Source organism: Oncorhynchus masou, chromosome 33 (assembly GCF_036934945.1).
Source record: "Oncorhynchus masou masou isolate Uvic2021 chromosome 33, UVic_Omas_1.1, whole genome shotgun sequence".
Lineage (NCBI taxonomy): Eukaryota > Metazoa > Chordata > Actinopteri > Salmoniformes > Salmonidae > Oncorhynchus > Oncorhynchus masou.
In genome coordinates this window covers 310,319-337,725 of record NC_088244.1, presented here as the reverse complement: position 1 = coordinate 337,725, position 27,407 = coordinate 310,319, and the positions used below count along the sequence as shown (strand labels likewise).

Below are 27,407 nucleotides of genomic sequence, written 5' to 3'. Positions count from 1 at the left end.
TATTACCTCACGCTGAGCAGCACTCCCCCTACTGTATTACCTCACGCTGAGCAGCACTCCCCCTATTGTATTACCTCACGCTGAGCAGCACTCCCCTACTGTATTACCTCACGCTGAGCAGCACTCCCCCTACTGTATTACCTCACGCTGAGCAGCACTCCCCAGACTGTATTACCTCACGCTGAGCAGCACTCCCCCTACTGTATTACCTCATGCTGAGCAGCACTCCCCCTACTGTATTACCTCAGCACTCCCCGTACTGTATTACCTCAGCACTCCCCTCTACTGTATTACCTCACGCTGGGCAGCACTCCCCCTACTGTATTACCTCACGCTGAGAACCGCTCCCCCTACTGTATTACCTCAGCACTCCCCCTACTGTATTACCTCACTCTGAGCAGCACTCCCCCTACTGTATTACCTCAGCACTCCCCGTACTGTATTACCTCAGCACTCCCCTCTACTGTATTACCTCACGCTGGGCAGCACTCACCCTACTGTATTACCTCACGCTGAGAACCGCTCCCCCTACTGTATTACCTCAGCACTCCCCCTACTGTATTACCTCAGCACTCCCCTCTACTGTATTACCTCACGCTGAGCAGCACTCCCCCTACTGTATTACCTCACGCTGAGCAGCACTCCCCCTACTGTATTACCTCACTCTGAGCAGCACTCCCCCCACTGTATTACCTCACTCTGAGCAGCACTCCCCCCACTGTATTACCTCACGCTGAGCAGCACTCCCCTACTGTATTACCTCACGCTGAGCAGCACTCCCCCTACTGTATTACCTCAAGCTGAGCAGCACTCCTCCTACTGTCTTACCTCACGCTGAGCAGCACTCCCCTACTGTATTACCTCAGCACTCCCCCTACTGCATTACCTCACGCTGAGCAGCACTCCCCTACTGCATTACCTCACGCTGAGCAGCACTCCTACTGTATTACCTCAGCCCTACTGTATTACCTCACGCTGAGCAGCACTCCCCCTACTGTATTACCTCAGCACTCCCCCTACTGTATTACCTCACGCTGAGCAGCACTCCCCCTACTGTATTACCTCACGCTGAGCAGCACTCCCCCTACTGTATTCCCTCAGCACTCCCCTACTGTATTACCTCACGCTGAGCAGCACTCCCCCTACTGTATTACCTCACGCTGAGCAGCACTCCCCTACTGTATTCCCTCAGCACTCCCCCTACTGTATTACCTCACGCTGAGCAGCACTCCCCCTACTGTATTACCTCACGCTGAGCAGCACTCCCCCTACTGTATTACCTCACGCTGAGCAGCACTCCCCCTACTGTATTACCTCAGCACTCCCCCTACTGTATTACCTCACGCTGAGCAGCACTCCCCCTACTGTATTACCTCATGCTGAGCAGCACTCCCCCTACTGCATTACCTCACACTGAGCAGCACTCCCCCTACTGTATTACCTCATGCTAAGAACCGCTCCCCCTACTGCATTACCTCACGCTGAGCAGCACTCCTCCTACCGTATTGCCTCAGCACTCCCCCTACTGTATTACCTCATGCTGAGAACCGCTCCCCCTACTGTATTACCTCACGCTGAGAACCGCTCCCACTACTGTATTACCTCACGCTGAGAAGCACTCCCCCTACTGTATTACCTCACGCTGAGCAGCACTCCCCCTACTGTATTACCTCAGCACACCCCTACTGTATTACCTCAGCACTCCCCCTACTGTATTACCTCAGCACTCCCCCCTACTGTATTACCTCACTCTGAGCAGCACTCCCCTACTGTATTACCTCAGCACTCCCCCTACTGTATTACCTCACGCTGGGCAGCACTCCCCCTACTGTATTACCTCACGCTGAGCAGCACTCCCCCTACTGTATTACCTCACGCTGAGCAGCACTCCCCCTATTGTATTACCTCACGCTGAGCAGCACTCCCCTACTGTATTACCTCACGCTGAGCAGCACTCCCCCTACTGTATTACCTCACGCTGAGCAGCACTCCCCTACTGTATTACCTCACGCTGAGCAGCACTCCCCCTACTGCATTACCTCACACTGAGCAGCACTCCTCCTACCGTATTACCTCAGCACTCCCCCTACTGTATTACCTCACTCTGAGCAAATCAAATCAAATTTTATTTGTCACATACACATGGTTAGCAGATGTTAATGCGAGTGTAGCGAAATGCTTGTGCTTCTAGTTCCGACAATGCAGTAATAACCAACAAGTAATCTAACTAACAATTCCTAATCTACTGTCTTATACACAGTGTAAGGGGATAAAGAATATGTACATAAGGATATATGAGTGAGTGATGGTACAGAGCAGCATAGGCAAGATACAGTAGATGGTATCGAGTACAGTATATACATGTGAGATGAGTATGTAAACAAAGTGGCATAGTTAAAGTGGCTAGTGATACATGTATTACATAAGGATGCAGTCGATGATATAGAGTACAGTATATAGGTATGCATATGAGATGAATAATGTAGGGTAAGTAACATTATATAAGGTAGCATTGTTTAAAGTGGCTAGTGATATATTTACAACATTTCCCATTATTAAAGTGGCTGGAGTTGAGTCAGTGTCAGTGTGTAGGCAGCAGCCACTCAATGTTAGTGGTGGCTGTTTAACAGTCTGATGGCCTTGAGATAGAAGCTGTTTTTCAGTCTCTCGGTCCCAGCTTTGATGCACCTGTACTGACCTCGCCTTCTGGATGATAGCGGGGTGAACAGGCAGTGGCTCGGGTGGTAGATGTCCTTGATGATCTTTATGGCCTTCCTGTAACATCGGGTGGTGTAGGTGTCCTGGAGGGCAGGTAGTTTGCCCCCGATGATGCGTTGTGGAGAGCCTTACGGTTGAGGGCGGAGCAGTTGCCGTACCAGGCGGTGATACAGCCCGCCAGGATGCTCTCGATTGTGCCTCTGTAGAAGTTTGTGAGTGCTTTTGGTGACAAGCCAAATTTCTTCAGCCTCCTGAGGTTGAAGAGGCGCTGCTGCGCCTTCTTCACGATGCTGTCTGTGTGAGTGGACCAATTCAGTTTGTCTGTGATGTGTATGCCGAGGAACTTAAAACTTGCTACTCTCTCCACTACTGTTCCATCGATGTGGATAGGGGTGTTCCCTCTGCTGTTTCCTGAAGTCCACAATCATCTCCTTAGTTTTGTTGACGTTGAGTGTGAGGTTATTTTCCTGACACCACACTCCGAGGGCCCTCACCTCCTCCCTGTAGGCCGTCTCGTCGTTGTTGGTAATCAAGCCTACCACTGTTGTGTCGTCCGCAAACTTGATGATTGAGTTGGAGGCGTGCGTGGCCACGCAGTCGTGGGTGAACAGGGAGTACAGGAGAGGGCTCAGAACGCACCCTTGTGGGGCCCCAGTGTTGAGGATCAGCGGGGAGATGTTGTTACCTACCCTCACCACCTGGGGGCGGCCCGTCAGGAAGTCCAGTACCCAGTTGCACAGGGCGGGGTCGAGACCCAGGGTCTCGAGCTTGATGACGAGCTTGGAGGGTACTATGGTGTTGAATGCCGAGCTGTAGTCGATGAACAGCATTCTCACATAGGTATTCCTCTTGTCCAGATGGGTTAGGGCAGTGTGGTTGAGATTGCATCGTCTGTGGACCTATTTGAGCGGTAAGCAAATTGGAGTGAGTCTAGGGAGTCAGGTAGGGTGGAGGTGATATGGTCCTTGCCTAGTCTCTCAAAGCACTTCATGATGACGGAAGTGAGTGCTACGGGGCGGTAGTCGTTTAGCTCAGTTACCTTAGCTTTCTTGGGAACAGGAACGATGGTGTCCCTCTTGAAGCATGTGGGAACAGCAGACTGGTATAGGGATTGATTGAATATGTCCGTAAACACACCAGCCAGCTGGTCTGCACATGCTCTGAGGGCGCGGCTGGGGATGCCGTCTGGGCCTGCAGCCTTGCGAGGGTTAACACGTTTAAATGTTTTACTCACCTCGGCTGCAGTGAAGGAGAGACCGCATTTTTCCGTTGCAGGCAGTGTCAGTGGCACTGTATTGTCCTCAAAGCGGGCAAAAAAGTTATTTAGTCTGCCTGGGAGCAAGACATCCTGGTCCGTGACTGGGCTGGATTTCTTCCTGTAGTCCGTGATTGACTGTAGACCCTGCCACATGCCTCTTGTGTCTGAGCCGTTAAATTGGGATTCTACTTTGTCTCTGTACTGACGCTTAGCTTGTTTGATAGCCTTACGGAGGGAATAGCTGCATTGTTTGTATTCAGTCATGTTACCAGACACCTTGCCCTGATTGAAAGCAGTGGTTCGCGCTTTCAGTTTCACACGAATGCTGCCATCAATCCAAGGTTTCTGGTTAGGGAATGTTTTAATCGTTGCTATGGGAACGACATCTTCAACGCACGTTCTAATGAACTCGCACACCGAATCAGCGTATTCGTCAATGTTGCTATTTGACGCAATACGAAACATGTCCCAGTCCACGTGATGGAAGCAGTCTTGGAGTGTGGAGTCAGCTTGGTCTGACCAGCGTTGGACAGACCTCAGCGTGGGAGCTTCTTTTTTTTAAGCTTTTGTCTGTAGGCAGGTATCAGCAAAATGGAGTTGTGGTCAGCTTTTCCGAAAGGGGGGCGGGGCAGGGCCTTATATGCGTCGCGGAAGTTAGAGTAACAGTGATCCAAGGTTTTTCCGCCCCTGGTTGCGCAATCGATATGCTGATAAAATTTAGGGAGTCTTGTTTTCAGATTAGCCTTAAAATCCCCAACAACGATGAATGCAGCCTCCGGATAAATGGTTTCCAGTTTGCAAAGAGTTAAATAAAGTTCGTTCAGAGCCATCGATGTGTCTGCTTGGGGGGGGATATATACGGCTGTGATTATAATCGAAGAGAATTCTCTTGGTAGGTAATGCGGTCTATATTTGATTGTGAGGAATTCTAAATCAGGTGAACAGAAGGATTTGAGTTCCTGTATGTTTCTTTCATCGCACCATGCCTCGTTAGCCATAAGGCAAACACCCCCACCCCTCTTCTTACCAGAAAGGTGTTTGTTTCTGTCGGCGCGATGCGTGGAGAAACCCGTTGGCTGCACCGCATCGGATAGCGTCTCTCCAGTGAGCCATGTTTCCGTGAAGCACAGAACGTTACAGTCTCTGATGTCCCTCTGGAATGCTACCCTTGCTCGGATTTCATCAACCTTGTTGTCAAGAGACTGGACATTGGCAAGAAGAATGCTAGGAAGTGGGGCCCGATGTGCCCGTCTCCGTAGTCTAACCAGAAGACCGCTACGTTTCCCTCTTTTTCGGAGTCGTTTTTTGGGGTCGCTGCATGCGATCCATTCCGTTGTCCTGTTTGTAAGGCAGAACACAGGATCCGCGTCGCGAAAAACATATTCTTGGTCGTACTGATGGTGAGTTGACGCTGATCTTATATACAGTAGTTCTTCTCGGCTGTATGTAATGAAACCTAAGATGACCTGAGGTAATAATGTAAGAAATAACACATAAAAAAACAAAAAACTGCATAGTTTCCTAGGAACGCGAAGCGAGGCGGCCATCTCTGTCGGCGCCGGAAACAGAGCACTCCCCCTACTGTATAACCTCACTCTGAGCAGCACTCCCCCTACTGTATTACCTCACGCTGAGCAGCACTCCCCCTAGTGTATTACCTCAGCACTCCCCCTACTGTATTACCTCAGCACTCCCCCTACTGTATTACCTCAGCACTCCCCCTACTGTATTACCTCACGCTGAGCAGCACTCCCCTCTACTGTATTACCTCACGCTGAGCAGCACTCCCCCTACTGTATTACCTCAGCACTCCCCCTACTGTATTACCTCAGCACTCCCCCTACTGTATTACCTCACGCTGAGCAGCACTCCCCCTACTGTATTACCTCACGCTGAGCAGCACTCCCCAGACTGTATTACCTCACGCTGAGCAGCACTCCCCTCTACTGTATTACCTCACGCTGAGCAGCACTCCCCTCTACTGTATTACCTCACGCTGAGCAGCACTCCCCCCTACTGTATTACCTCACGCTGATCAGCACTCCCCAGACTATTACCTCACGCTGAGCAGCACTCCCCCTACTGTATTACCTCATGCTGAGCAGCACTCCCCCTACTGTATTACCTCACGCTGAGCAGCACTCCCCCTACTGTATTACCTCACGCTGAGCAGCACTCCCCCTACTGTATTACCTCACGCTGAGCAGCACTCCCCCTACTGTATTACCTCACGCTGAGCAGCACTCCCCCTACTGTATTACCTCACGCTGAGCAGCACTCCCCCTACTGTATTACCTCACGCTGAGCAGCACTCCCCTACTGTCTTACCTCATGCTGAGCAGCACTCCCCTCTACTGTGTTACCTCACGCTGAGCAGCACTCCCCCTACTGTATTACCTCACGCTGAGCAGCACTCCCCTCTACTGTATTACCTCACGCTGAGCAGCACTCCTCCTACTGTATTACCTCACGCTGCTCCTCCCCATTCACTGACCCTTCTTGCAGCCAGGACAATGGCAACAAGAGACAAAACAATATATACAAAAAACATTTTACTTAATAATTATCAGCTAGATATATGAACCGTAATCGTAAGCCAGCTAGCTAGTTAAACAGGAAAAACTTATCTAAAACTAATGTAACGCAAGGTACAGTAGATTCTTCATGGCCATCGGGCTCACTAACAGTAGTAGCTAGCCAGTTAGCTCTAATGATTTACCTTGGGCTTATGACCTACACACACTACAGTGGGTATTGTAGGCAGGGAACATTGCCAAAATCAACACAGAATGTATTTATTAACGTATCAAGATCAAATAGTGTAGTGAGGCGACATACGAGATGTGAACAGACAACATTTCATTCCCAGGTTGGAGTGTATTTTCTATCACTTCAGCTCAAATAATGGCCACTGTTGATTTCAAGAAAATTAGCATAACTTTTTAAATGATTACTTCATATTTCTTTGCGTTCTTTCTGTTGAAGTTTGCATCGATGCATGCTTAAAAATATGTACAAACAAGAGCATGCATTCGAAAAGTGCCCTCCGTGCTCCGTCTCGCATTACTCCAACCCTCCCGTGTTCCGATTTGCCAAGTATGCATTTTGAAAAACACCCACAGAGAGAGAGTGCGACCGTGCGCGAGAGAGAGCGACCGTGCGAAAGAGAGAGAGAGACTAAATGTGACCCGTTTCAGGAAACTAGTCATATTTTGCACATCACACAGGACAGGCAATTTTGTTTTTAATCAAAAATCTTTTTTGGGCAGAAATGCCTTCTAGAACATGTGAACTTTCTGCCTTAATAACAAAGTTCTATTCAAACTGTAAATAAGAAATACAATTGTTAAATTACGAGCCTAGTTGGTTTTGCCACAGAAAAAGACAGGAACTTTGGCTGAGCTAATGGATGGGCTGGACATGCTGGGAGAAGTGTTTGGATTGGTCTGCCATGTCGCATGGGTAGCCTAGTGGTTAGAGCCCGAGCTGACAAGGTACAAATCTGTCGTTCTGCCCCCAAATAGGCAGTTAACCCACTGTTCCTAGGCCGTCATTGAAAATAAGAATTTGTTCTTTAACTGACTTGCCTAGTAAAATAAAGGTGAAATTAAAAATAAAAATAAATGCTTCAGTTGATAATGTGAGCTGCTCAGTATGTGTTGATAGTCCTTTCTACCACAGCGTTTTGGAACGATATAACATTAGCCATCGAGAACTGAAAAAGTTGCCACTTTTCTCAACATTTGATGCCCTGAAATTAGCAGGTGCTGTTGACAAATTAGTCCGAGCTTCAAGTTCCTTGGTGTCCACATCAACAAACTATCATCGTCCAAACACACCAAGACAGTCGTGAAGAGGGCATGACCACAACTATTCCCCCTCCTGACACTGAAAAGATTTGGCATGGGTCCCCAGATCCTCAAAAAGTTATTCAGCTGCAACATGGAGAGCATCCTGACTGGTTGTATCACCACCTGGTAAGGCAACTGCTCGGCCTCCGACCACAAGGCACTACAGAGGGTAGTGCGTATGACCCAGTACCTCACTGGGGTCAAGCTTCCTGCCATCCAGGACCTATATACCAGGCGGTGTCAGAAGAAGGCCCAAAGACTCCAGCATCCCTAGTCATAGACTGTTCTCTCTGCTACCGCACAGCAAGTGGTACTGGAGAACCAAGTCTCGGTCCAAACAGCCTCTACCCCCAAGCCATAAGACTCCTGAACAGCTAATAAAATGGCTACACGGACTATTTGCATTGTCCACACCCCCATTTTTTTTTTTTTTTTACACTGCTGCTACTCTGTTTATCTACTCTGTTTATCTATGCATAGTCACTTTACGCCTATCTACATATTTCCCCGATTACCTCGACTAACCAGTGCCCCCACACATCGACTCTGTACCGGAACACCCTTTATATAGCCTCGCTACTGTTATTTTATTGTTGCTCCTTAATTGTTTATTTTCATTGTATTTTTTTAAATTTCAGTTTATTTTTTGTAAATACTTTTTACAACGCCTGTTGTATTTGGCGCATGTGACAAAAATTGATTTGGAAAAAGTTGTGATGGGCTACTTTCTGCACACACCATGGTCAGCATGAAACATATACCCTGATGAAGACAGCTTTGTTGGTAATTACATTTTTGCATCTGAGCTCCTAGAGTGTGCGGCTCGCTTTTATTTTCCAGCATGAAACAGTAACATGAAACAACGCTGGCCAAACAAGATGCAGCTACAAACAAAATGGAGTTAAATGGTTCCAGTCTGTCGTGAAGAGTGCATTCATGTTTCTAATTCAGTCAGAGTCATTTTCATTGCAAGTTAAAGCTGTTTGCCAGCTGGAGAACATTAGCTTGCCGGCTCGCTAGCTAAAGTTACATGTATGATCTGTGTAGTAATATTATTCTAATCAGAAATCCATTTGCATTGATTTTTATGGCCTAAATATTTGGCAGCTAACATTGAACAGTTACCTGGTTCATTGTTTAGCGAGCTGTTTAAACAAGATACTTCACCAGATGATTACATGACCCATCCACTTAGCTTGACGTGTCTGGGGGTGACTACCGCCATCTATTGTATTTCATGAACATGTCTAGACAATAGTGACCCATCCCACTTAGCTAGATGTGTCTGGGGGGGGGGTTTGATTACAGCCATCCATTGTATTTCATGAACATGTGTACATGTCTAGACAATAGTGACCCATCCACTTAGCTCAGGGATTCTTAAAAACCTTTTGAGCCTGGGACCTAAATAAAAATGTGTTTTTCTAGGACCCAAGCTTATGAAAACATGCAACTATACATAAATATGGTACATTCCAATGTTATTTGTTTTAGGCTGACATAAGGGCTATGTAATACCCATATACTGTATATAACAATTCATGTTTATTTTTCCCCATTAAACACGCAAATAATTTTCATTCTGAGCTAGAAAAAGACGTATTGATCACGTCACACAGATGTATAACAGAACACTCACAGCCCTAATGAGGTCAACAAGCAGGTCTATTCTGGGCTCAGTTTGAGACCGTGCAACCCTGAGGTCACGCTCAGTATTGAGTCTGTTTCTGTACTTGTTTTAAGTATTCCAGAGTTGAGAACCCTGACTCACATTATGTGGTGCCAAACTGGATCAGAACATCGACTGCTTTCTCAGTCAGGCAGGAGACCGCTTCCTGCTGTAGATGAACAACCCAGAACTGTGTGAGAGTGTTTGCCTCAAAAAACATCTTATTTCAATTAGTTTATTCCAGTACAGAATAAAACTACTTGTATTTTAACAGTTCCAAAAGACTTGTTTTCAATAAAGATTTATACAGTAAAATGCACAGTAGGGCTGATTGTACATCTTCATATGTACTGTTAATTAGCTAGCGACAGCTAACAACAGCTAGCTAGCTGTGTTCAAGGGGATTGCTTGAAAGAGAACCACTACTAGGAGAGATAGCACTTTATTTCTGCTGATCATCACCTGTTATTAAGTGGCAACAATGCCTTGATAGCTGTCTAACTTGTCCACAGTCAAAGCCCTGTTTTCTGAAGCGTTCTGCCCTGTCCTCAAACAACTCCCTGGGTTTACCATCATGCTGTGGATGTTTGGTCAGGGTATGTTATAATTTGTTCTTTTTGAGAGGTTCATGACTAAAGCACTTCCCGCACAAAACACATTGTGGGCACTCCTGGTTATTTCTCAAAGTTTGTGTGAAACCACAGAAACAGTCATGACGATTGAGCTCAGTCAGAACTAGGGCGGTCATGAAATGATCATTTTTTAATTTCACCTTTATTTAACCAGGTAGGCTAGTTGAGAACAAGTTCTGATTTACAACTGCGACCTGGCCAAGATAAAGTAAAGCAGTGCGACACAAAGCATGGCCAGCCACAGAAAAATGCGTATCGAAATGATCAATTATCACAGATTTATCAGTGGTGACAGTGTTCTCTAGCCTCAGTGCAGTGAGCAGCTGGGAGGAGGTGCTCTTATTCTCCATGGACTTTATAACATCCCATGTAATATAGCCTACACCTTCACAACAAGTCCATTATTTATTTTAGACCTTAAGAAACATGATATGAAGAAACTGTAGTCTATTTCAGAAGAACAGAAAAGCATACTGAGTTGTCCTTATGTTACGCCCTGGTGTGGCTACACTAGTTCATTTAGCAGTGTTAGGTGCTACAGGGCATAGAACTGACAGACGACCAAGAGCTCAAACAAAGTTTATTCACCCAAAGGGTCAGACAGCTGAACAAAGACATGTTCCCACCAGCACAAGTATACAGTTGAAGTCAGAAGTTTACATACACTTAGGCTGGAGTCATTAAAACTTGTTTTTCAACCACTCCACAAATGTCTTGTTAACAAACTATCATTTTGGCAAGTCGGTTAGGACATCTACTTTGTGCATGACAAGTCATTTTTCCAACAATTGTTTACAGTCAGATTATTTCACTTACAATTCATTGAATCACAATTCCAGTGGGTCAGATGTTTACATACACTAAGTTGACTGTACCTTGAAACAGCTTGGAAAATTCCAGAAAATGATGTCATGGCTGTAGAAGCTTCTGATAGGCTAATTGACATCATTTGAGTCAATTCGAGGTGTCCCTGTGGATGTATTTCAAGGCCTACCTTCAAACTCGGTGCCTCTTTGCTTAACATTATGTGAAAATCAAAAGAAATCTGCCAAGACCTCAGAAAAAAAATAGACCTCCACAAGTCTTGTTCATCCTTGGAGCAATTTCCAAATGCCTGAAGGTATGACGTTCATCTGTACAAACAATAGTACGCAAGTATAAACACCATGGGACCACACAGCTGTCATACCGCTCAGGAAGGACACTGTTCTGTCTCCTAGATATGAACATACTTTGGTGCGAAAAGTGCAAACCAATCCCAGAACAGCAGCAAAGGACCTTGTGAAGATGCTGGAGGAAACAGGTACAAAAGTATCTATATCCACAGTAAAATGAGTCCTATATCGACATAACCTGAAAGGCCGCTCAGCAAGGAAGAAGCCACTGCTCCAAAACCGCCATAAAAAAGCCAGACTGCCGTTGCAACTGCAAATGGGGACAAAGATCGTACTATTTGGAGAAATGTCCTCTGGTCTGATGAAACAAAAATAGAACTGTTTGGCCATAATGACCATCGTTATGTTTGGAGGAAAAAGGGGGAGTCTTGCAAGCCGAAGAACTCCATCCCAACCGTGAAGCACGGGGGGGTGGCAGCTTCATGTTGTGGGGGTGCTTTGTTGCAGGAGGGAACTGGTGCACTTCACAAAATAGATGGCAAAACACGGGTTTATTTAAAGGTCCCACAGTTTACCGTGCAGAAACCATACCATGAAGTCCAAGGAAATGGCCATAGATCTAGACAGAATTGTGATGAGGCGCATCGCTACACTAGATGACCAAAAATGTGGGGAAACCTGCCCATCGAACATCTCATGGGCATTAACATAGAGTTGGTTGCCCCTTAGCTGTTCTAAAACAGCCTCCACTCTTCTGGGAAGGTTTTCCACTAGATGTGGGAACATTGCTGTGGGGACTTGCTTCCATTCAGCCACAAGCATTAGTGAGATCGGCACTGACGTTGGGAAATTAGGCCTGGCTCGTAGGTCGCGTTCCGATTTGATGGGGGTTAAGTTTTTATTTATTTATTTTGCTCCTTTGCACCCCATTATTTTTATTTCTACTTTGCACATTCTTCCATTGCAAATCTACCATTCCGGTGTTTTACTTGCTATATTGTATTTACTTTGCCACCATGGCCTTTTTTTGCCTTTACCTCCCTTATCTCACCTCATTTGCTCACATCGTATATAGACTTGTTTATACTGTATTATTGACTGTATGTTTGTTTTGCTCCATGTGTAACTCTGTGTCATTGTATGTGTCGAACTGCTTTGCTTTATCTTGGCCAGGTCGCAATTGTAAATGAGAACTTGTTCTCAACTTGCCTACCTGGTTAAATAAAGGTGAAATAAATAAATAAAATAAATAAAGTTCAGGGCTCTGCGCAGGCCAGTCAAGTTCTTCCACAATGATCGACAAACCTTTTCTGTATGGACCTGTATGGACAATGCACGGGTGCATTGTCATGCTGAAACAGGAAATGGCCTTCCCCCAAACTGTTGCCACAAAGTTGGAAGCACAGAATTGTATGCGTTAAGATTTCAAATCAAAATCAAATCAAATCCCCTTCACTGGAACTAAGGGGCCCAAACCATGAAAAACAGCCCCAGACCATTACTCATCCTCCAAACTTTTGTTGGCATTATGCATTGGTGCAGGTAGAGTTCTCCTGGCATCCGCCAAACCCAGATTCGTCCGTCCGACTGCCAGATAGCGATGCGTGATTATTCACTCCAGAGAACACGTTTCCACTGCTTCAGAGTCCAATGGCGGTGAGCTTTACGCCACTGGTGATCATTGGCTTGTACGCAGCTGCTCTGCCATGGGAAACCATTTCATGAAGCTCCCGAAGAACAGTTAGTGCTGCTTTGCAGTTTGGAACTCAATGAGTATTGTAACCGAGGACCAACAATCTTTACGTGTTACGCAGTCCCGTTCTGCGAGCTAGTGTGGGGTTGTTGCTCTTACCCAGACTGCCTAGAGCTGGCTGTCGGACCAAACGGGCAAGGACCTTGGTCAGGGAGATGACCAAGAACCCAATTACCACTCTGACAGAGATCCTTGGCTGAGATGGAAGAAAAACCTGTCTGAAGGACAACAGTCTCTGGGATTTAAGTGGAGAAGCCTGTCTATCCTGAGAAAAAGGTGCCATGTGAAAGAATTAAAGCATAAGGCAAAAGATTGTGGTCTGATAAGAGGAAAATAGAATGTAAAAAATAACTTCGGCCTCAATGCAAATTTCTGGAGGAAACCAGGCACAGCTCATCACCCGTCTAACATCATACCTGCCGTGAAGCATGGTGGTGGCAGCATCATGCTATGGGAATGCTTTTCAGCATCAGGGACTTGAGACTGGTAAAGATAGAGGGGGAAATTAATGGAGCCAAATACAGGCAAATCCTTGATGACAACCTGCTTCAGCGTGCAAATGACCTTAGACTGGGGCGAAGATATGTTCCAAAAGGACAATGATCCCAAAGCATACAGCCAAAGCAATGCTGGAACAGCTTCAGAACAATAATGTTAAATATAGCTCCTATAAAGCCCTTGAATGGCCTAGCCAAAGCCCAGACTTGAATCCCATTGATAATCTGTGGAAAGACTTGAAGATTGCTGTTCACCGCCACTCCCCATATAACTTAACAGAGCTTGAGAAAATCCGCAAATCCAGATGCACAAAGCTGATAGACATACCCAAGAAGACTCAAAGCTGGAATCACCACCAAAAGGTGCTTCTACAAAGTATTGACTCAGGGGTGTGAATACTTATGTAAATTAGATATCTGTATTTTGTTTTCAATAAATGATAAAACATTTCTATAAACTTGTTTTTACTTTGTCATTATGGGGTATTGTGTGTAGATCGGTGAGAATTTGTTAATGAATGTTTAACTCCGGTTGTAACAACTAAATGAGGAATAAATAAAGGTGTATCAATACTTTCTGAAGGGACATCGGAGACTCCTACCTGGTTCATTCCAGGCTGCATTGCCCCCATGTGGCCAGGAGGACTGCCAAAGGGAGCCGGACCAAACCCTGGCACCACACACAAAGACAAATGGACACATGCAGTTAAGCAAGCCTAACGATTTCAGAGGAAAAACACTTGTCAGACTACAGTAGATATGACTGGCAGGTGCCTTAGCCCAGTGCTTCTCAGTCCTCTACTCAAGAACCCTCAGACGTCTCAATGTTGTTGGGACCAGCTCACCTGATTCAACTAGTCAGGGGCTGGAAGATTAGTTGACAAGTTCAATCAGGTGTGCCATCTCTGGAATAGACCAAATACATGGAACTGCTGGAGGTCCCCGAGGAGAGGTTTGAGTATGATGGCTTCAGTCAATGGCAGAGTTACTCACAAAGGTAGGGGGAGGGTCCCATGGAGAGTGGGCGTGGTTTAGAGGCAGATGAGAAATACTCCACAGCCTTCTTAAAACGCTCCACCTTATCCTCCATACGAGACTAGAGAGAATGTGAAAGAGAGGAGGGGTGACAGAAAGCTAGTGGTACTGATATTTGGCAGTCTCAACTTAAGGTACATGGCCTACAGATTGCAAGCCTGCATAGGACAAAGGCTAAGCTGTTTCAGCTGTTATGGTCAGTCTTGCTGTATGGAGAAGGTACTGCTCTGTTTCAGCTGTTATGGTCAGTCTAGCAGTATGGAGAAGGTACTGCTCTGTTTCAGCTGGTATGGTCAGTCTAGCAGTATGAAGGAGAAGGTACTGCTCTGTTTCAGCTGGTATGGTCAGTCTAGCTGAATGGAGAAGGTGCTTTCTGTATCCATGTATCCTATCTAGACAGTTGTGAAATCAGAGGGGTAGACAGGGTGGAGTGGGGATTGAACCCCGGTCTCCGGTGGGGAGATGAGTACGTGTCTAGAGCAAGGACATTAGCACTAGACCACAGGTTCTACACATTTTAATCTTTCTGGACAGTAATGTGATTTCTTGATCCAAACAAAGTATTTAAAATGTGTACCTGGGATTGGTTGAAGACGTCCCTGGCAACAGCGTCGAGGTTCCCCAGGTCTTTAATGGAGGAGACGTACTCAGACACCGCCTTGATAACCACCTCACAGGGAGGCAGCACCAACTGGTGGGCACGCACCTAGAGGGTTAGAGGTCAGGGGTTAGAGGTCAGACTCCAGTGGAAGGGTTAAAGGTCAGAGGTTATACCTTGAGTGAGGCCAGGGGGTGTTCTGGTCCTAAAAGGCTCCAGTGGAAGGCAGCCAGGTCCTCATCAGGGAGAATATGGTTCCCTACAGGAGGGAGAAAGAGACCGGTAGTAAATAACAAAGTGTAAAAGGCGTGTTTGGTTGCGTTTCAGGGATTGCACAGTTAATCGATTAAAGATGAACAGACATTTTTAGGAAAGTTACGGTGTTCTGCATCAATGGAGGATGGCGCCGAGTTGAAGGATGGAGTTTTTCTGCCTAGAATCTCATTTAAGTTACTCAAGAGCTTTTCACGATCATTCTTTAAATTGATATTTGTTCCATAGTATAGTTTTCTTTTTGTTAACTTCTTGGTGACAGGGGAACAGTATTGAGTAGCTTGGATGAAGAAGGTGCCCAGAGTAAACTACCTGCTACGCCGTCCCAGATGCATGTTAGTAGTATTGGATAGAAAAACACTGAAGTTTCTAAAACTGTTTGAATGATGTCTGAGTATAACAGAACTCATATGGCAGGCAAAAACCTGAGACAAATCCAACCAGGAAGTGGGAAATCTGAGGTTTGTAGTTCCATTTAAGTGATTGCCTATCCAATACGCTGTGTCTATGGGGCCAGATTGCACTTCCCAAGGCTTCCAGCAGATGTCAGTCTTTAGAAAGTTGTTTGAGGCTTCTATTGTGGAAGGTGGTCGAATAAGAGTTGTTTCAACAAGTGGACTAGGCTGAGGCCAATCATCAGTTGTTTACTGCACAGTCACGCGGGCTCACTGTGCCCTCTTTTTCCTCTGTAGTGAATACACTATTGTCCGGTTGGAATATTATTGATATAAGATTTATTATAAAAAGACCCTAAGGATTGATTGTAAACATTGTTTGACATGTTTCTACAAACTGTAAAGGAACTCTTGACTGTCTGGATTTTGCGCATTGTGCCTTTGGTATAGTGAACTAAACACGAACAAAACGGAGGTATTTGGACAAATATGGACGTAATCGAAAATTGATTGTGGAAGTGGGAGTCCTGGGAGTGCATTCTGATGAAGATCAGCAAAGGTAAGTGAAGATTTATAATGCTATTTATGACTTTTGTTGACTATACCATTTGACGGGTAAGTGTATGGCTTGCTTTTGTGGCTGAACGCGGTTCTCAGATGATTGAATATTGTGGTTTTGGCGTAAAGCTTTTTTCTTTTTTTGAAAATCAGACACAGCGGTTGCATTAAGAACAAGTTTATCTTTAATTTTATGTAAAACATGTATATTTCATCAAAGTTTATGATGAGTATTTCTGTTATTTGATGTGGATTTCTCCGGATGTTTTGGAGGCATTTCTGAACATGGCGCCAAAGTAAACTGAGGTTTTTGGATATAAATATGAACTTGATCGAACAAAACATACATGTATTGTGTAACATTGAGTCCTGGGAGTGTCATCTGATGATGATCGTCAAAGGTTAGTGATTAATTTTATATTTCTGCTTTTTGTGACACCTCTCTTTGGTTAGAAAATGGCTGAATGCTTTCTGTGACGAGTTGCTGACCTAACATAATGATATGTTGGCTTTAGCTGTAAAGTCTTTTTGAAAATCGGACACTGTGGTTGGATTAACGAGAAGTGTATCTTTAAAATGGAGTAAAATACTTGTATGGTTGAGGAATTTTAATTATGAGATTTGTTTTGAATTTGGCACCCTGCACTTTCACTGGCTGTTGGCGAGGTGGGACGCTAGCGTCCCGAACGATCCCAGAGAGGTTGAGTCAAGTAATTTGTCAATGTATTGTATCTTTGCCAATCTGCTGTGTTGCCAGACTTATTTGTCATTCCCTTAGCCTCATCCCTTTAGGCCAGTTTATCAATTAATCATCTATCCATGGGGATTTGACAGTTAAGTCAGTTTCTTTATGGGAGAATGCCTAACCGGAATATAAAACAGCAACACCTCCATTGGCATTCCTGTATCCTCTGTAGATGTTACAACCATATATAGCCATATCTGTTTGAAAGGATCTGTCTGCTTTCTATTGCTAGCAAATGAACAATTTCATGAACCGTGTTTCTCTGGCTAAATATTTTATTATGGCCAATTTTTATTTTTAATTTTTAATTTCTGGGATTCTTGATTTTTTTTACTGCTTTACTGGGCTTATCAGAGGTAGACATGACAGCAATATTTACATTTGTTCTGGTAGTGCAGGGTGAGCTGTTAATCCTACGTCTGTAGCTAACTCTTTCAGAACAGACAACGAGCTAGCATTGACTGAATAGTTGTTTTTCTAGCCAACTGTTTCAAGCTCAGCTAGCCTCTCGTAGGCTTGACACATTGGAAGTCCCTCACTGCAAACCATTGAATACTGTTTCATGCATATTGTACACCAGTGGTTCCCAAACTTGTTATAGTCCCGTACCCCTTCAAACAGTCAACCTCCAGCTAGGTACCCACTCTAGCACCAGAGTCGACAAACTCTCAAATATTGCTTTTTGCCATCATTGTAAGCCTGCCACACACACACTATACCACAGGAACAGCATGAATTTGTGCATGAGGCAGATGTGGTGCGACTCGAGTTTCACCATCAGGTAGAAAGGAAGGAGAGCAGGGACCGTTAGAGGCAGCTGGGAAAAATCTATTGAACAGTCATTGGAAACTTGGAAATCCAAGTCGGAATCTCTTTCTAGAGCTCTGACATCTTTCTAGAGCTCTGACATCTTTCTAGAGCTCTGACATTGACCTGAAAATCGACGTGATTTGACATTGATGGAATCTGCATCTGAAGGTCAACAGTCTAGAGAAATAAAAAAGCTGAATACTTTAATTCATGCTCCAACCAACTGATGTATTTTGTCATCAAAGCTCGAGTTTAAAAATATAATATGGTCTGATTAACAATATTGGCAGGCCAATCATATACCGAGATGATGCATTAGGCCTACTGTTCAAACCTCATTCCTACAAAACTGTTTGTGTCAGGTTAATGTGTAAAAAATTATACATCTGAGCAGTAGATCTCAGCTCGGTTTTTGACTGCAAAGGTGATCTTGACTCAGAAAAGGTTGGCGTGTTTATAAAAGATGGCGCCGAAGAACATGGCTGATGTTTTACATTCTCCCAACCAAATGTGCCGTTTTGTTAGTGTTTGCGTTTTGTGTAACTTATTTTTGAACTTATTATGTACATATTGTTGTTGCTAACGTCTCTTATGACCGAAAATAACTTCCTGACATCATAACAGCGATTACTCACCGCAGACTGGAAGAAACTTTTCCTTCAACGAGTCTGACGAGAAGGATATCATGCTTCACTGGATCAGGCCCAGATCCACACCATTTGCGTGAAGAAAAGCCGCAGGAAAAGGGGCCGCAGGCAACCTTCTGAGAATCCGTAGGCGATCGAGTAAACTCCCACTGCCGTCCGTCCTTCTTGCTAACGTGCAATCATTGGATAATAAATTGATGACCTACGATTAAGATTATCCTAACAATGGGACATTAAAAATGAACATCTTATGTTTCACCTAGATGTGGCTGAACGACGATACAGACAATAGAGCTAGCGGTATTCAAAATAAAAAAATGTAAAATAAAATTGATAACCTACGATTAAGGTTATCCTACCAACGGGACATTAAAAACTGTAATATCTTGTGTTTAATTTGTGGCTGAACGACGACACAGATAATATAGAACTGGTCGGGTTTTTCCATGCACCGGCAGAACAGAGAAGCTACGTCTGGTAAGACGAGAGGTGGGGGTGTCTATTTGTCAGTAACAGCTGGTGCGCGATGTCTAATATGAAAGAAGACTCAAGGTATTGCTCGCTTAAGAGTACCTTATGATAAGCTGCAGACGACACTATCTATCAAGGTAGTCTCAAGAGAGTCTCATCTGTATTATTCCTAGCTGTCTATTTACCACCACAAAGAGAAGCTAATAAATAAATAAAAAACGGTGTCCAAAAATAACGTTATGAAAACTTGAAATCGGCCCGAATCGGCTATTCCGATTAATTGGTCGACCTCTAGTGATAAGGCTATCGGTAGCCGATGTGAACAAAACCTTTTTACAGGTCATCGTTCACAAAGCCGCTGGGCCAAACGGATTACCAGGACGTGCACTCAAAGCATGCGCAGACCAACTGGCAAGTGTCTTCACTGACAGTTGTAACCTCTCCCTGACCAAAACTGGAATACCTACATGTTTCAAGCCGACAACCATAGTCTCTGTGACCAACGAAGTGAAGGAAACCTGCCTAAATGATTACCGCCATGTGGCACTCACGTCGATAGCCATGCAGTGCTTTGAAAGGCTGGTCATGGCTCACATCAACAGCATCCTCCCGAACACCCTAGACCCACTCCAAGTCGCATACCGCCCCAACAGATCCGCAGATGCACTCCACCCCATGAACATCGACGAGGCTGTAGTGGAGCGGGTCGAGAGTTAAGTTCTTTGGTTGCCATATCACCAACAAACTAGAACGGTCCAAGCACACCAAGACAGTCATGAAGAGGGCACAACAAAACCTCTTCCACCCTCAGGAGACTGAAAAGACTTGGCATGGGTCCCCAGATCCTCAAAAGGTTCTACAGCTGCACCATCGAGAGCATCACCGCCTGATAGGTCAACTGCTCGGCATCTGACCGTAAGGCACTACAGAGGGTAGTGCGAACGGCCCAGTACATCACTGGGGCCAAGCTTCCTGCCATCCAGGACCTATATAACAGGCAGTGTCAGAGGAAAGCCCATACAATTGTCAGAGACACTTCCCTGCTACAGCACGGCAAGCGGTACCGGAGGACCAAATCTACGACCAAGAGGCTCATTAACAGCTTCTACCCCCAAGCCATAAGAATGCTGAACAATTAAATCGCCACCGGACAATTTACATTGACCCCCCCTCCCTTTTCTACAATGCTGCTACTCGCCGTTTATTATCTATGCATAGTCACTTCACCCCCACCTACATGTTCAACTTACCTCAAATAACCTGTACCCCGCACACTGACTCGGTACCCCCTGTATATATCCTCCACATTGACTCTGTACCAGTACCCCCCTGTATATAGCCTCCACATTGACTCTGTACCAGTACCCCCTGTATATAGCCTCCACATTGACTCTGTACCGGTACCCCCTGTATATAGCCTCCACATTGACCCTGTACCAGTACCCCCTGTATATAGCCTCCACATTGACTCTGCACCAGTACCCCCCTGTATATAGCCTCCACATTGACTCTGTACCGGTACCCCCTGTATATAGCCTCCACATTGACCCTGTACCAGTACCCTCTGTATATAGCCTCCACATTGACTCTGTACCAGTACCCCCTGTATATAGCCTCCACATTGACCCTGTACCAGTACCCCCTGTATATAGCCTCCACATTGACTCTGTACCAGTACCCCCTGTATATAGCCTCCACATTGACTCTGTACCGGTACCCCCTGTATATAGCCTCCACATTGACTCTGTACCAGTACCCCCTGTATATAGCCTCCACATTGACTCTGTACCAGTACCCCTGTATATAGCCTCCACATTGACTCTGTACCGGTACCCCCTGTATATAGCCTCCACATTGACTCTGTACCAGTACCCCCTGTATATAGCCTCCACATTGACTCTGTACCGGTACCCCCTGTATATAGCCTCCACATTGACTCTGTACCGGTACCCCCTGTATATATCCTCCACATTGACCCTGTACCAGTACCCCCTGTATATATCCTCCACATTGACTCTGTACCGGTACCCCCTGTATATAGCCTCCACATTGACTCTGTACTGGTACCCCCTGTATATAGCCTCCACATTGACTCTGTACTGGTACCCCCTGTATATAGCCTCCACATTGACTCTGTACCGGTACCCCCTGTATATAGCCTCCACATTGACTCTGTACTGGTACCCCCTGTATATAACCTCCACATTGACTCTGTACCGGTACCCCCTGTATATAGCCTCCACATTGACTCTGTACCGGTACCCCCTGTATATAGCCTCCACATTGACTCTGTACCGGTACCCCCTGTATATAGCCTCCACATTGACTCTGTACCGGTACCCCCTGTATATAGCCTCCACATTGACTCTGTACCGGTACCCCCTGTATATAGCCTCCACATTGACACTGAACCAGTACCCCCCTGTATATAGCCTCCACTGTATATAGCCTCCACATTGACTCAACCAGTACCCCCTGTATATAGCCTCCACTGTATATAGCCTCCACATTGACTCAACCAGTACCCCCCTGTATATATCCTCCACATTGACTCTGAACCAGTACCCCCCTGTATATAGCCTCCACATTGACACTGAACCAGTACCCCCCTGTATATAGCCTCCACATTGACACTGAACCAGTACCCCCCTGTATATATCCTCCACTGTATATAGCCTCCACATTGACTCAACCAGTAACCCCTGTATATAGCCTCCACTGTATATAGCCTCCACATTGACTCAACCAGTACCCCCCTGTATATATCCTCCACATTGACTCTGAACCAGTACCCCCCTGTATATAGCCTCCACATTGACTCAACCAGTACCCCCTGTATATATCCTCCACTGTATATAGCCTCCACATTGACTCAACCAGTACCCCCTGTATATAGCCTCCACATTGACTCTGAACCAGTACCCCCCTGTATATAGCCTCCACATTGACTCTGTACCGGTACCCCCTGTATATAGCCTCCACATTGACTCTGAACCAGTACCCCCCTGTATATAGCCTCCACATTGACTCTGTACCGGTACCCCCTGTATATATCCTCCACTGTATATAGCCTCCACATTGACACTGAACCAGTACCCCCCTGTATATATCCTCCACTGTATATAGCCTCCACATTGACACTGAACCAGTACCCCCCTGTATATATCCTCCACTGTATATAGCCTCCACATTGACTCTGTACCGATACCCCCTGTATATAGCCTCCACATTGACTCTGTACCGGTACCCCCTGTATATAGCCTCCACATTGACTCTGTACCGGTACCCCCTGTATATAACCTCCACATTGACCCTGTACCAGTACCCCCTGTATATAGCCTCCACATTGACTCTGTACCAGTACCCCCTGTATATAGCCTCCACATTGACTCTGTACCAGTACCCCCTGTATATAGCCTCCACATTGACACTGTACCAGTACCCCCTGTATATAGTCTCCACATTGACTCTGTACCAGTACCCCATGTATATAGCCTCCACATTGACTCTGTACCAGTACCCCCTGTATATATCCTCCACATTGACACTGTACCAGTACCCCCTGTATATAGTCTCCACATTGACTCTGTACCAGTACCCCCTGTATATAGCCTCCACATTGACACTGTACCAGTACCCCCTGTATATAGTCTCCACATTGACTCTGTACCAGTACCCCATGTATATAGCCTCCACATTGACTCTGTACCAGTACCCCCTGTATATATCCTCCACATTGACACTGTACCAGTACCCCCTGTATATAGTCTCCACATTGACTCTGTACCAGTACCCCCTGTATATAGCCTCCACATTGACTCTGTACTGGTACCCCCCTGTATATAGCCTCCACACTGACTCTGTACCGGTACCCCCTGTATATAGCCTCCACATTGACTCTGTACCAGTACCCCCCTGTATATATCCTCCACTGTATGGAGCCTCATTGTTTTTCTTATTGTGTTACTTTATATTATTACTTTTTATTTTAGTGTACTCTGTAAATATTTTCTTAACTCTTCTTGAACTGCACTGTTGGTTAAGGGCTTAAGGGCTTGTAAGTCAGTATTTCACGGTAAAGTCTACTCTTGTTGTATTCAGTATTTCACGGTAAAGTCTACTCTTGTTGTATTCAGCATTTCACGGTAAAGTCTACTCTTGTTGTATTCAGCGCATGTGACAAATAAAGTTTGATTTGACCACTGCACTTCATACATTTATTAAACATAAGAATGAGTTGTCACAAGCCGGCTCGTGGGAAGTGACAAAGTGCTCTTATAGGACCAGGGCACAAATAATAATATAATTTTGCTCTTTATTTAACCATCTTACATATAAAACTTTATTTCTAAAACAAAAATTGTGAATAACTCACCACAGGTTAATGAGAAGGGTGTGCTTGAAAGGTTTGCACATAACTCTGCAATGTTGGGTTGTATTGGACAGAGTCTCGGTCAAATCATTTCCCACAGTCTGTGGCTGTATTTAGTTCATGCTAGTGAGGGCCGAGAATCCACTCTCACATAGGTACGTTGCTGCAAAGGGCATCAGTGTCTTATCCTGCCAAGGCAGGATACTCGGGAGTGCAGCCCAATCCAGAAATATGGCAGTGGCTTCTGATTCAATTGAATTTTCACAGAACCACTTGATGCAATTTCGATGACCCTCTCATTCAGATATCGGTAAGTGGACTGGAGGCAGAGCATGAGAGGGATAACGAATCCAGTTGTTTGTGTCATCCTGTTTCGGGAAAGTAGATGCGTAACTGCGCACCCAACTCAGGTGCTTCGCTATACCAGATTTGACATTGTCCGTAAGCTTGAGTTCATTTGCCCACAACAACAAAAAAATCATACAATGATGGAAAGACCTGTGTTGTCCTTAATGCACAGTGAAGTGCTCCAACTTCTTAATCATAGTCTCAGTTGCGGAGAGTCCCTGAAATCCTAGATACAGATCATTCAGGCAAGAAAAACAACAATAGAGCCGTGTGAGAAACTCGTCATCATGCAAGCGGTCAGACAAGTGAAGATTATTGTTAGTAAAGAAAACTAAGCTTGTCACGCAATTCAAAAAAAACATGTCAATACTTTACTTTTTAAAGGAATTAAAACATTTGGTTTTTTTAAATGTGAATAACATTTTTATTTCCCCCAGTTTGGGAATACCTGTTGTACACAATCAGCTTGCCAAAGTGGGCATTACCATGCAGTTGACTTCCTAACCTTTTTTGCTGTTAGCTAGTTTGCTTGCTAATGTTAGCTAACACTATGGATGTGACAAATTGACAATTTTGCTTAATGTTTAAACGGCCATTTTTTTCGGTTTTCTGTTAAAACTAAGAAAAGAAAAGAAAAATCACATCAATTTACAATGTAGAATGTTGAATATTGGCTACGACCGGGTAATTAAGTTATTCTACCACAACCCTTTACAAAACGCAGCTACATAAACATGTCGATAGCGACAATTGTTAACTTTCTGACATTAAAAAAATATAATAATTTAAGCGCTGCATCAGGTCTGTACCTTTTCAGACAGAATTCTGCTCGTGTAAAATGTTCTGTATTGTTTCCCTGACAAACATCGCTGATTGATGTAGCAAGATGAATTTTATTTCTACTAAGTCACAGTATTTAACTAACTTTAAAGTTCTATTTTGGGAAATATTATTTGATTGACAGTTCTGGTTGCCTAGTGGCGGACTTAAGTCATGCTTCCTTTACAGACAAATAAAATGTCTGTTCATAGAAGGTGTCATGTTGGATTTAAAAGGAGTGTAGCCTACCCTAAAAACCAGACAAACAAACCTTCTGTAGCCGAGGTGCTTTCAAGGGGCCACATTCCATTTTCTGAAAAGCGTTGACCATACAGGCTAACGTTAGCAACCCACTAGGTATCCCCTTTCCCTTGTGGTAGAGAAATGAACATTCAAATCTCTGGCAACAGCTCTGGTGGACATTCCTGCAGTCAGCATGCCAATTGCGTGCTCCTTAAAACTTCAGACATCTGTAGCGTTGTGTGACAAAACTGCACATTTTAGAGTGGCCTTTTATTGTCCCCAGCACAAGGTGCACCTGTGTAATGACCATGCTGTTTCATCAGCTTCTTGATATACCCCACCGGTCAGATGGATGGATGTGTTAAGAACATTTTAGAGAAATAAGCTTTTTGTGCATAATTAAACATTTCTGGGATCTTTTATTCGCCAAAGGTGCTTCTACTAAGTGTTGACTCAGGTGTGTGGATATTTATGTAAATACAATATTTCTGTATTTAATTTTCAATAACTTTGCTAACATTTCTAAAAACATGTTTTCACTTTGTTATTGTGGGGTATTGTGGGTAGATCAGTGAGAGAAAAAAAATCCTTTTGGAATTCAGGCTTTAACACAAAATTTTGAATTTTAGGTATGAATACTTTCTGAAGGTACTGTACCTACCCAGCAGAGCAGCGAAGCAGGGCAGTTGTTGTGTCTTCAGACCCAGCTGTCTGGCTGCTTCAGATAGCAGGTATTGGTGGGTGGTCAGGTTCTTGCCGTTCCAGGACAGTTTGAGGGCATGCGAGGAAAAGTAGGCGGGCACGTTGCAGAGAGCAAACTCTGAGTCCTGGGCGATCAGGCCGCAGAAACCAAAGTCCCTGTAGAGGGACAGCACCTCCTGGTGGTGGTCCTCCAACGTCTGGACAACCTGGATAATACAATATTAGTGATGCACCAATATGACATTTTTGGACGATACCGATATCCAATATTTTCCCTGTCAAAAAAAAAAACGATACCGGCCTTTTAAGCATTCTCGTACAGTTAAATAGTTACGGACGCAGCGGTCTAAGGACACTGCAAGAGGCGTGACTACAGTTCCTGGTTCGAATCCAGGCTGTATCACATCCGGCCGTGATTGGGAGTCCCATAGTGTGGCGCACACTTGGCTCAGCGTCGTCCGAGTTTAGCCGGGAGGTCGTCATTGTAAAGAAGAATAACAAATAACAATTTGTTCTTAACCGACTTGCCTAGTTAAATAAAGGTTTTACACACACACACACACACACACACACACAGACCAAAAAGTTATTTTGTTGGCATTTACATATGTCCCCATTACCAGTCAAACATACAAAACCTATTTCTTTCACTTACTTGCTGTGCTGTTTCGTTGTTTAGTCGTTTCTCAACCAGGGTTTCTATGGAACGCCGTTTGGGAACACTTTGACCTGTCAAATAAACTTGTTGACCAATTAGGGCCTGAATATGACTGCACGGCACATAATTGTGTGTGTGTGTCACAACGATTCATCAATACGTATGCTATGATGCTGGTAAAGTTGTCTTGCGTACCTCCAGTGCTGGTCATTAAAAAGCTAGCTAGCTGATGGATGCAAACAATGTTCTTCCCCAGAAACATAGCAAAACGACATCTATTTCAGAAGATGTATAGTTCGCTATAGCTACTATCTAACCATATAGCTAGGTGTCATCTAAAATTACCCTAATTTATAAGACCGTTCTTATTCGCCACAATAGTTGACTACAATTTGTATTAATTTGCATTACTGTCAATGACACTTATTTTGAACTCAAACCGCAAACTCCATTATTTTGCCAGTCCTTATTGTGGCTAGCTTCAAAACACATTCACTGGTCCTGTCGAGAGAGATGAAGCTAGCTGGCTGCTTATAACATTAGCTTTGGGCAACAGGGTTAAGTAGCTTGAAGTTCAATTTCAATAGGCATTCAACAATACTTACAAGGATTCCGAAATCATTGCTAAGAATAGTGAAAATGACTGCAGTTTCTACAGGTCATTGTTTTCAGGCTGGTTGTATTGGTGCTATCTAGGTACCAAGTTGAAGCTAGTTTGCAGACTTTATTTGTACAGCTTTGACAGTGCTTCTGATAGTAGTGGTGGCGCTTGGGTTAGTTTAGGAATGCTGTGTTGCACGTATAGCGAAAAAAATGTGTGGCGTCATTACATCACGTACTTATGTTATATAGGTATGCACGTCGGCGTTGACATCGGTTTTGCACATCGGGGCATTAAACTAGATATCCGATATGTTCACCGATATATCGTACATCCGTATACAATATTACACATCTTAAACCCTCCTCTAACCCTGTAGCAAGGCCACCATGTTGAAACGTTGACCACAGTGTCATGGTATAGAAGATACAGTAAGTACACCATTAGTCTGCCCCACAGCCTTTATCCCACCCAGCACTCATTACCATAACAGGTCCCACCCTGCACTCATTACCATAACAGGTCCCACCCTGCACTCATTACCATAACAGGTCCCACCCTGCACTCATTACCATAACAGGTCCCAGCCAACCCACATCGGACCATATGGTGATGCTGAACAACCAGATAGTTACGCTG

At 44.8% G+C, this 27,407-nt stretch overlaps 1 protein-coding gene across 2 annotated transcripts in view; it reads right to left on the bottom strand.

Moving 5' to 3' along the window:
• The window catches only part of LOC135527660 (constitutive coactivator of PPAR-gamma-like protein 2), an 89,507-nt gene that overhangs the window by 55,345 nt on the left and 6,755 nt on the right, over positions 1-27,407 (bottom strand). For both annotated transcript variants that reach the window (XM_064956142.1, XM_064956143.1), the window contains exons 2-6: positions 25,469-25,715; positions 15,303-15,385; positions 15,106-15,234; positions 14,487-14,589; positions 14,096-14,163 (exon numbers count right to left, since the gene is read on the bottom strand). In XM_064956142.1, coding sequence (XP_064812214.1) covers positions 14,096-14,163; positions 14,487-14,589; positions 15,106-15,234; positions 15,303-15,385; positions 25,469-25,715 — 630 coding nt within the window. The remainder of the gene's footprint in view (positions 1-14,095; positions 14,164-14,486; positions 14,590-15,105; positions 15,235-15,302; positions 15,386-25,468; positions 25,716-27,407) is intronic.